This window comes from Macaca nemestrina, chromosome 4, assembly GCF_043159975.1.
Source record: "Macaca nemestrina isolate mMacNem1 chromosome 4, mMacNem.hap1, whole genome shotgun sequence".
Classification (NCBI taxonomy): Eukaryota; Metazoa; Chordata; class Mammalia; order Primates; family Cercopithecidae; genus Macaca; species Macaca nemestrina.
The window spans coordinates 41,832,883-41,844,955 of NC_092128.1; the positions used below are offsets into that span (position 1 = coordinate 41,832,883).

Consider the following 12,073-nt stretch of genomic DNA (forward strand, 5'->3'; position numbering starts at 1 on the left):
ACAACATATTTCTGGGTCTGGTGGCTGACAAGTTTCTTTTGATATCAATTATGAAAGGTGTCTCAATTTCAGAAACATAACTCTGTGAAAAACACAAGCATGCAGGATCAAGAAAATTGCATATAAATGTTATACAAAATCACTGCAGCCTTTACTTTAGAGCACTAGGTTAACTGTTTCTTTGTATTTATGGGAGAGTTACTATTTTTTATTGTCACTGCTATTTGTATATACTGTGGTCCCACGGAACATTTTATTTGAAAATTGATTATAGTATAGTTTTTTTAAAAAACTGTGAAAAACATTGCCCTGGGAAAATGTAAGACACAAGATAGATAAGATAGAGCCTTTGCCTTGAAGGACACATTAAAAGATGCATATTCCAAAAAAAGAGGCAATGAAATGATCAACAGAGGCTTATAAGTCAAAAATTATTCTGGACAATAATCTAATAACTATTAGGCTACCATTTTCTTCTCCTGAAAAGTTCATTTTACATGTCTAAATATTTCATTGACTTTTAAAATTATTCAGTTACTGAAAAAAAAGTTATAAAAGCCTTAAAATTTTTTCTAGATTTTATTTTAAGCTAAGAAAGACTAAAAACTGTATCATTGGCCAGGCGCGGTGGCGCACACCTGTAATCCCAGCACTTTGGGGGCCAAGGAGGGTAGATATTAAGGTCAGGAGATAGAGACCATCCTGGCTAACACGGTGAAACCCCGTCTCTACTAAAAATACAAAAAATTAGCCGGGCGTGGTGGCGGGCGCCTGTAGTCCCAGCTACTAGGAAGGCTGAGGCAGGAGAATGGCGTGAACGTGGGAGGCGGAGCTTGCAGTGAGCCGAGATCGCACCGCTGCACTCCAGCCTAGGCAACCAGTGAGACTCCGTCTCAAAAAAAAAAAAAAAAAAAAAAAAAAAATCATTCTAAAGCATATTGCAATAGAATTTAAATGAAGAATATTTTGCAACATGTAAGCCGGGCGCGGTGGCTCAAGCCTGTAATCCCAGCACTTTGGGAGGCTGAGACGGGCGGATCACAAGGTCAGGAGATCGAGACCATCCTGGCTAACACGGTGAAACCCCGTCTCTACTAAAAAATACAAAAAAACTAGCCGGGCGAGGTGGCGGGCGCCTGTGGTCCCAGCTACTCGGGAGGCTGAGGCAGGAGAATGGCGTAAACCCGGGAGGCGGAGCTTGCAGTGAGCTGAGATCCGGCCACAGCACTCCAGCCTGGGCGACAGAGCCAGACTCAGTCTCAAAAAAAAAAAAAAAAAAAGAATATTTTGCAACATGTAAAAGTTATATGAAATTCAAATGTTAATATCAATAATAAAGTTTAATTGAAACACAGCCATGCCCATTTGTTTGCATATTGTCTATGGCAGAGACTTAGGTGGCCCACAAAGTTGAAAATATTTACTGTCTAGCCCTTTACACAAAAAAGTATGCAATGGACTTTGGTTGAAAAAGTGATGCTTTTGTGTTGGTATTGTTGTTTTAATTTCTAGAGTTTATAGAGATGTTTAAAATAAATAAAATGTACAAAGGGAGCCCCCTATATAGTTTCTCCACCTTGCTTCCTCTAGAACTGTGGTTGCTAATCCCAGCCAACATAGGCTTCATTTTCTTGTCATACCCATAACCAATGCTGGACTCTAAGGTCTGGCCCTTGAATCACCTCTAAACACAGCTGTCAGTACCCATGGGATTCTGCCTATTATGTTTAATTTTCACGTATTTATCTGACTGGTACCAAATGAAATTCTAGAGTCCCTTTTTGAAATTCTTAAGCCTTCACTAGGCATTTGGGAGTAGATGTGAAGTCAGGTAGGAGGTAGCTGCACCTCTGTAGGCCATGCTAAGAAAGAGAACTCTGTGTATTTAACAAAGCTCAAAGTTTTAACATAAAACAAGGATACATAACCTTTTCAAAAGTAATGAAAACTTTCTTTTAACACACATAAAAACCTCATAATAGTAGGTGAGCACCTATTTTTATTCAATCACTGGAGACAATATCTGAAGTCCTAAGCAGATTTTCATACCTCATGGAATTTCTATGATTTCTCATATGTTGTGTCCCATGATCTGAAAAGCACTCCCTAAAGGAGTGAAGTTATCAGGAGGTTCAGACATCAGTTAGCAGGTTATATAGGAGAGTTCTAAGTATAATTTCTAAGTAGAATTTAACCAATACTGTCCCTAGAACTCAGCTGCTTCTTCCTAACACTCTCAGGTCACACCTATGCCACAATAAGGCCAAACAAGTGGGCACTCTACATGTTTATAAAACTGTCACCTCAGACATCTTATATCTCTTACCTAAGACTAAGCTCTAAATCACTTTAATACATTTTCAAATAACCATATTACCTGACCCTGAGCCATACACATCATTTCCTTTTCTTGTTTTGAGAGAAGTAGAGTCACATAGGTCTGCACTCCTACTCCATGCATTCTCTGATTAAATTTTCTCATTCAGTAAGCAGCACCACTATCCCCTCTATTATCCGAATCAACAAACATAGATGTTATCCTTAACTCTTCTCTTTCCTTCACTTTCCACTGCTAATTAATTACCAAACCAGTTGATTTTACCTCCTAAATGTCTTTAAAATCTCTCTCTCTCTCTTCACCCCACCCCCGCCCCCACCATGGCCACTCTTTCAGCTCATCTTTTCTTTTACAAAACTGCAACAGTATGTGAACTGATTATGTGCCTCTCCTGTTTAAAACCCATGGCTCTTCACTTCCAGTATGATAAAGCCCAAGCAAAGCCTACAAAGCCCTTTATGATCTGGCCCCTGCTAGAGTTTTCAGACCTATCTCCCACAAATCTCTGTCACACATTTTATGTTCCAGTCATAGGGAACTTCTCAGGATACTTTGAAGGTGCCATGCTTACTTATCCTGTCAGTCCTCCACACTATCTGTTTAAATTTTTCCTAGCCCATCCCCACCCTCTTTGGATAATTCTAATTGAATAACCCCCTTTAGGTGTGAATGCAAAAGACACTTCCCCCAGCAAGCCTTCCTTAACCAGCCTTAGACTCGGGTTAAGTGCCCCAGTTGAGTGCTTCTATGAAGCCCTTGAGAAACCTGGGTTTCAGATAATGTGTTCCATAAAGGCAGCGACAATTTCCTTCTTGTCCACCTCTACCTTCTTAATGTCTCACATAGAATACAGAATACGAATGAGGTCATCTTTCAAGTTACCCAGAATCATGACCTAAAAAGGAAGTACTGCTTTATCTCAGCTCCTTGGAGCAAGCTATGGGAGAATTTTCTGGCTATATCCAGGCATAGCTTCAGGCCTGAGAGTCCTAATAATCCTACAGACCTAGCAAAAATCTTCATTTCCTTACCCCATGAGCAAGAAATTAGCAAGCATGCTATCCTACAAAGGCTAAGGCAGAAGGGACACAAGAAAACTTTGATGGAATAATTGTTCTAAGTACTAAAAATCTACCCACAGTCCCACTTGCTTTGACCCCTTTTTATCAAAATGATGCCACCACTGCAGGACTGTTGAATGTCATCGATCTACAATATACATGGGTCTCTAGGGTTGATCACCATGAACTCATAACCATCACAAAAAGATCTTTATTAAATCATTCCATGGAAGAGTCCTGAAATGGTCTGAATATTATACTAAACAAATTAGAAAAGGCCCTGACATCCAGAGCTTTACAATTTGAAATCATAATTTATGTCAAAAGATAGTAATAAGTTAATAGAGCTGCACAGAAAATAGCAAACTTGACAAGCCTTGCAACTTGAATACAGCTGTGAAAAACTCTGAAAAAAGATTTTTCAGAGCTCCGTAGGAATGTAATTCTCTACATCAAGCAATCTAATAGTAAATTAAATTCTTACAAGCTTCTTGCTAAAAGAAGCCTAAGCTCTTTGCTGACACAAAGCCCTAAAATAAAGCCACTTTGTAATGCTAATTCCACACTGAAACAACTATGTGATAAATCGATTCTAGAGGTCTAAAGAGAACCAATAGAAATAGCAATGTTTTCCTCCATGATTCATGCACTTGACATATTTGTAAATTAATCTTTCTGCCAAGATCTCCAAACAACCAGACCTTTATCATAGTCTGTTTTCCCCTCTTGACCTCATTGCATCTCAGAGGTTTTTCGCCAGGAAGATGCCCTACGCAGATGCATCAGGATCAAAATTGCCAAAATTGCTGCCAAGTCAGAGATGTTTTTAAAGTTTGACAACCAACACATAACTGCAAGCTAAATAGTTAACACCCTTCCTGATGGTTTTGCAATGCTATACTTACATTGTAGCTCTATCACACTGAAATTATAGGCTCTTGTGAAATGACACTAGCAACAATAACACATTTTATAGCGGTATTCACTCAAGGACCTTCAGACAAGCGTTAACATTTATGTATTGAATATTATTACAATAAGTTCCACTCCCTCCTATAAAACATAAATGGAAAACTGGAAAACCATGATTTCCCTAGTGTAACAGTTAGCTGTGAGAGATATTTTGACTGTCACATCAAACATAAAATATTGATGAAGCAGCTAAGAAAAATAGATTCCACTTCTCTCTTTAGCAAGGAATTAAATATTAAAACTATACTATTCCTTATAAGTATATAAGAATATTCCTTGAATCAAGTGATTAATAATTAAACTAGCATATAAAAAACTATAGGAATAAACTTCAAAACAAAGGAGAACTTTTTAAAACTTGCAAAATTAACTAAAAGAAACTTAATCATATAATCATATATACACAGATATTTTATATATAAACATATGTGATTATAATTTTAGTCATATATCATGTATAGGAGGTACTTTTAGAACTCTGAGAGTTAAGCTAATCAAAATTAATACAAAATTAACACATATTCCCAGTTGAAAAATCTCAACTGTGTAATAACAAAACATGGTCAGCAAAAGGAAGATAAATAGAAAAGACTATTGAGGGACTGGTGTAGAAAGTCAACATTTGTTAGTGTGCAGGCAACATTGTTCAAGACAGAAGGGCTCCTATCCCAGAAGTAGAGCCCTCCAATTCCTACAAGATACAAAGACAAGAGAGAATATGGAAACCCTGGGCTTTCATTGATGACATTTGCTCATGGACTGACTAAATAGACTCATGGTAATCAGGAACCCTTGGCAGTTGTATATCACAATATAATTGTTCAACACATATTGGCCTTTGTTTTATGCATCTATTTTATTTTGATTTGGATAGCCTAAGGTTTGTCTGATAGACAAACCTGAGATAATGCATATGTATTGATCAGACCTAGACTAAACCCTTGTTTGAGTAGTCAACTGGTCTTCCTTGGCAACATTTTTACAAACACCCTTGACAAACTGCAAAAGTATTTATGGCTCAGCCATAATTTTAGCTTTCCTCACAAATTGCCAACATGTAAATAAAATATAAATATAAAATAATCATGATGAATTTTTAATAGTGTATCATAATTTATATAACCAAATTAAGTGTAGTCCCATTCAAAATGGCCATTTTTAAATCTTTCATTATATAATTTTAATTATACTTCCATTGCTCAAAGCACTTATATTTCTCTTCATTAAGCATTGTCTTTAGGCTGAAAGGGTGAGGTGGCTTATGCCTGTAATCCCAGCACTTTGGGAGACCAAGGTGGGAGGATAACTTGAGGCCAGGAGCTCCAAGAGCAGCCTGGGCAACATAGTGAGATACTGTCTCCATAAAACTTAAAAAAAAAAAAAGCCAGGCATGGTGGTACACACCTGTACACCTGAAGACCCAGCTACTCGTGAGGCAAGATGGAAGGCTCACTTAAGCCCAGGAGGTGGAGGTTGCAGTGAGTTATGCTTGTGTCACTGCACTCCAGCCTGGGCAACAGAGTGAGACACTGTCTTTTAAAAACAAACAAAGAATTTTCTTTAAAGTTTGCAATGTATTTTTTTTTAATGAAAATACCTAAAATTAGGTAGAATTTGGCTGTTAACAAAGGAAATTATGATGAAAAATCTTTATATTTTCAGAGTGAATTTGATTTTGTGGTACAGTCAAAAGTCACTTGAAAGCAAGTCCAAGAGACCAGTCTGGGTAATACAATTTTTAATCTAAAGCAAGCTATGAATATAAAATAATAACTACAAAATAATGAGGCTAATATTTACTTATGAGAAGAAATTTATGGATTACTTAGAAAGGCAATTTCATAATGAGACCCAAAATTATTTTGATCAAAGGCAGAATGTTTAGAATATGAGTGTGGTTTTTATTAGGTAGCTATTTGGAACCACCATACCTATTCTAATATATAAATTCAGGTGTATTGGTTTGTTTAAAAATCTCTCATTACTTTGTGTTTAATAATTACAAAAGTATCTCAAATTATCTTACTGTTAACTTGAGACTTAGACTATGTGATTCTTTGCTGAATTTCCACCTTAGATCCTAACAATATTTTACTCTTTGGTCTTACTTGAGACTTAATCTGTAGAGTTTATAAGAGACTCCACATCCCTTGTAAGAAATCAATGGCACTGTATACTTGGATTCTGTGGGGTTCCCACAATTCCTCATTATAGACCTAGACTTATAGCACAGATATCATGACCAAAATTCAAGTATGTCTTCTGACACACGATTTGATATACACTCTTACAACTAAGCGAAATATGAAAAATTCAGGGCATGAGAGAAGAGACAGAGAGGAACAAACTGAATAACTACCTTAAAAGTTGTGAGAAAATGTAAATTTTAAAAATTTTCCCAAATTAAATAGCACAATCTCCATTGGTGACCATTTATAAATCAATCCCACTTGTATATGAATTACAAATTTTATACTAATATATCACTTCTAGTTTAAAAATGGCTTCCTATTTCATAAATGTCATTTTCATAAAAGTTTCTATTTAATTTACTTGTTTGCCATGATAGTCATGAACTACCTGAATTTTTCATGGTAAAATTCTCTCTCAGATTATGTTTATTGTTTATATATATATATATATATATATATATATATGGATTATGATAGTTCAGATGTTCTTCAAATTTTATACTTGATGCGAAATCCATGCAAAATTAAGAAAGTAAGAAATAACTTAGATTTTTTTTCCAAACTTTTTTGGTTTTCCAATGACAAAACCTAGACCTATAAAGAGATATTCAATACAATCTATAACCCATACCATAACAATTTTACTGTTGTATGACTCTCAAACTGAAGGGATCCTATTCAGAAAGTTAAATTCTAAGGCATTTAACAACCTATGATAGAAACATATGACGTGTTTCCTGTATATCTGGTAAGGCCATGTGAAACACAATTTTTCATAAATTAAATTCTCATCCAGGCCCACTCATTGCATATCCAGATTAAGAGTCACAAAATTATACTCAAAGATGAATTGAGCATCTTATATTAACAAGGTACATGTACTGTAATGAATGTAAAAATATGGTAATCCATAATAATAGCAGTTAACATTGGGCTAACCCTTCACATTCATTTTCTCAAGGGATTAACCCCTATGACAGTCTCCAAATTTTAAAGGTCAAGTCACACACAGAGATGTTAAGGGACCTGCCTCAGGCAACACAGCTACTAAACAGTAGATGTAGGATCTGAATCGAAATAATCTGACTCCAAAATCTACCACTTTTGAAAACTAAGCAATACTGCCTAACTTAATGCAAAAAATATGTTTTTTACAAGAATTGCAGTCCAGAAGGCCAGAAGGAAGTTTGTAATCATTGGTATTTTAGGTGATTGTCAGTTCCTATAAATAGTAGGAACTTAACTTTTAAAAACATACCTATTCTTGGAGCAACTTATGAAGTATTTTGGAGAACAGAAATGAGTATGCTCTTAACACACTTAGTAGCCTTTGTAATACATTTTCTTTGCAAACCAGCCTGATAGCATTTTTTAACCTATATTAAATGTGTCAGGTGATTTGTAAAAAGAAAATTATATAAAAACCCACTTTGACAGATCAATAGTAAGCTATTTTAAAGTTCATTAGTGTTTAGAACTATCCATGGAATATTAATTCTTCTGCAAACTGCATTTTTAGACTGATTGGCATTTAGCTTCCTCAAAGTTCTCTGCTAAAAAGGTCTATAATTTATGCCAATTAACATTCTGATTTTATAAGAAGTAGGAAAACAGATCAATAGATAAGCCGATTTTATAGAAGAAATAACAAAAGGTGCTATAACATCAATACAAAAAGGTAATTCCAAAGAGTAAAGTCCTTCTCTCTCATCCACCGGGAGGAGCTCTCCTTCAAGGGCCACAGTCTCTCCTTAGCACCGGAGTTCCAGGATTAGCTGCACATGCAGAGAACTAAACATAACAGAAATGTGAAAGCTAAATCTCTTCCCCCCACACACTTATATGAGCTATTTATAACATATTTCACTTTTTTGATACCTCAGTATGCTTATTCATTGGGTAATTATGAGTCAAGTAATGTCCCACGAGAGAGAAGTACCTACTCATTCATTCACACAGGTATAACAGGAACAAAGTAGATGCAATATCCAAAGAACACTTCAAATATGAAGTGCTACATCTAATAACACTTTGCCTAAGATTCCGAACTTAGACGCTGTTTTTCAAAATCTCATTAGATAAAGTTTGCAAGCTTCTATGGCTCAAAGTTTGCAAGCTTCTATGGCTCATCACATTAGGCTAGGAATACAATTTATTAAATGTCAGTTGGATATAACTTCAGTATCTATTCCTATGGCTTTTAAAATTTATAGCTTGTAAAGTTAACTTTTTTCAAAATAAATATTTCAACAAATTTGCTTTCAATTTTTAAAGAACAATGTACTTGTGACAAATACTAGATTTATCCAGTCTCATAACAATAAATATTTTAAGCACATATTTTCTACCTACCCCAAAAATTTTTTTGGCAGAATTCAGTCAAGAAATGTTTTCTGAGCACCTACTATATGCAGGCATGGCACCTGTATGTGCCAAGAAGATAATCAAGTGTCCAAGGCATGAAGGGGGAAAACCAATAAACCACACTTAAGTATTTATTATTAACAAGTTTTTTTAGTTTCTTAGAAAAATCAAATAAAATAACTGCATAGCAGCATACTTGGGTCTTGAGATTCTAACTTTTCAGTTGCAAGTAGATGTGGCTGTCTATTCAATCAGCTTCAATTCATTCTTCAACCTCTTCTTAACGCTTTCTGTTTTATTCCACAATACCCACATTTTCTTTCAAAACAATGAATGATAGCGCATCTTTTTAAAAACTGCTTATTTCTTTTCCCCAAATCCAGCCCATACACACGCCCTAATCTTTCGTGGGCACGTGTCTTTCCAAAGCTCGGTTGGCCACCCTCTCACCTGAAAAAAAGTTTGGAGACAACGCTGGCCTTTTCCAGAGGCGACCTCTGCATGGTCTCTCGGGCGCTGGGGTCTCCGCTAGGGCCGACTGGGCTCAAGCTCCTAATGCCAAAGGACCTATTACTCTGGGTGCCTGCCGCTCAACCCTTTTTCTCTGACCTGCTGTGATGTCATTTGCTTCCAACTCCCCCCACCCACCCCTACTCCACACACCACCCCTTCCTTTTGCTCCTTCCCCCGCCTTCACTGCCCAGGTTAAAAGCCGAGTGCTGCCTGGTCCGGCCCCAAATTTGCTCTAGCGGCTTTCTCCACCCACTACGCACCCCTGGCAGCACCCCGGCCGCTCCTTCCTCCTCTCCTCCTTCGCTCCCTCGCCGCCCCGCACCTCCCTTTTCTGATTCTGACTCCCAGCCTCCCTCCCTCGCGCGCGCTCCTTCCAGGTCCGTGTCCTTACCGCCCAGCACCAGGCCCATCCCGCAGGTGGGCGACAGTCGCGGCCGCTCTTTAGGTGCGGTTGGCAACGCTGGAGGACAGAAGAAGCCACCGGCAGAACTGGCTCCCCGGAGAGCCTCCTGGACCGTCCTTCGCGGCAGGGTCCGCCAGACCCAGCACTCACTGCCACCAGCTTCCCCCGAGCCTGCCTTCCTCCTCTTCCTCCTTTTTCCGATGATCCTAGCTGGGTTCCTGTTACGTTTGCAAGGTGCATTTTGAAAAGGGAAGGAAAATGTGCCTTTCATGTATCAAAATACAGCCTTAGAGAGCCGAAAAGTTCCGCGGCAGTGTGGGTCTGATGCATTCACCTTAGCGCTTCCTCTGCGTGTTGGAGAAAAGAACCAAGCTTTATTAGTTTCAGGCTTAGGTGAGTGAACTCCAAGGATGACAAAGAAATCTGAGGACACGTACTTAAAGGGGGAAAAAAAATCTACAAGGAGGTAAGAGGAGATAGTGCTTCGCCTAATTACCAGCCCAGGATTTGTTCCTTGTCTGTCGTTTTTAGTCCAGTGTGCATTTTTAAGGAAGGATTTGGAGTGTTTTAGCGACAATGACAAGCAACAATGTAAACTAACCCGCCCTCCTATAGATTTCCTAGTCTCAGTCAGCAAAACATCTTGACTAATCCACCGAAAGGAATCCAAGCAGTCTTTGAAGCGAAGGTAATGTGTTAACTTTGACCTGACTCAGAGAAACGCCATCTTCAACTCTCCAAGGGCAACTGGACATTCCCAGGCGTAGGCGCCTTCCTTCTGAGCACTTGGTGTAGGATTGCCTGTGTCTCTGACGGTATTTAAAGAGCCAACCCTCTAATCCCTGAACCCTATTGTGTAAAAGCAAGCACACATTGTGTTTGAATTGAAAAATTCAAAGGAAAGTAAAAATTTTGGCCTGATTACTTCATAGTCAACACATCTAAGGCAAGGGTCTTGTGAATGATCTTATTGTTAACTTGTGGTCACCCAACTACAGTACAAATAAAACATGCATTTCATGATGGAAAGACAAGAACATGTGTTGAAAATAAAGAATGTGTTCAGCAGGTTTTCATAGCTCTGCTTTGCACTTCAGTGGACAAAAGCATACCTTTTTTCTTGAATATTGTAAAGTAAGATTTAGAAACATTTAATCTTTATTATCCTAAATTTGAATAGTAGAGAAAAGGGCAAAGAGATAAACCACATTGCATTAAGTTAGACACCAGGAAAGAACTTTAGCACTTTTAACTCACCATCCACCCTGTTGTTTGAAATCCTCTACCTGTGTTTTCATCTCTCCAGTATGACAAAAATTGAGACTGTCTTCACTATTGACTTTTCCCAGACATGTGACTGAACTCACTCCATCCACTTCCCCATCCCCAATCTGTTGTTTGGTTTATAACTATTAGTGTGGCCCATCAAATATAATACATGCGTTTGAAATAAATTATTTCAAAAAATTATTTTTGAAATAAATTATTTTGAAATAAATTATTCTTTGTTATCAACAAGCAAGTGAAAATAAAGGGATTAAGAATTAAGCTCCAAAGAGAATCATAGAAGCTGACCAAGGAATATGGCTGCAGGAGACTCCAAATATTTTTCAGTCAATCTCCTTCTGGAAAGAATGAAACAGTTACTTGAGTTCTTACTATTTGCCAGACATTCTTCATATAACCCTTACAACAACCATGTAAACAGGTGTTATTATCTTCAGTTTTCAGTTGAGTAAGCAAACAAGAAAAGTTAAGTAAATGCCTATAATGATAGAGCTAAGATTCAAACCTGGGTCTAGTTCTAAACCATTACTCCTATCACTGTGTAATACTGCTTCTAATCAAATCATCCCTCATGTATTTTTATAATGTCACTTATACATCAACCTAGTCTCTTTCCTCACATTAGTTTCATGAAATAATAACTTCTAGGCCTGTTTAACAATGAAACAGGAAAGCAGATATCTACAAACCAAGTAGCCAAACCAAGTAGCCACTGGAGTTATATACTTTTAAAGAATTACATTTAACTATAACATTCCATTTTAAGCATGTACACACACATGTACATAGGAAGACCATAGATTTTTATCATAAAACATTATGGTCCAAATTTGTTTTGGTAGAAATAAAACGTTACCATTATTCAGAGCTTTAACACAGTTAGCAAGCATGTCCAAATGCACTAATTGCGACATGATATTCAGAATTTGCATCAAGGTACATA

The 12,073-nt window shown here is 37.3% G+C and overlaps 1 protein-coding gene across 2 annotated transcripts in view; it reads right to left on the minus strand.

The window, feature by feature from the left end:
• LOC105475504 (CF transmembrane conductance regulator) overlaps window positions 1-11,828 on the minus strand; it is a 184,064-nt gene extending 172,236 nt beyond the window's left edge. Inside the window, exons 1-2 of one of the 2 annotated variants that reach the window (XM_011730837.3) lie at window positions 9,832-11,828; window positions 9,378-9,479 (exon numbers count right to left, since the gene is read on the minus strand). In XM_011730837.3, the coding sequence (XP_011729139.2) occupies window positions 9,378-9,430 (53 nt within the window). In that variant the 5' untranslated portion in view covers window positions 9,431-9,479; window positions 9,832-11,828. Of the gene's footprint in view, window positions 1-9,377; window positions 9,548-9,831 lie in introns of those variants that run through there. The other variant, XM_071094576.1, reaches the window with a different exon arrangement.
• Window positions 11,829-12,073: the final 245 nt, after the last annotated feature.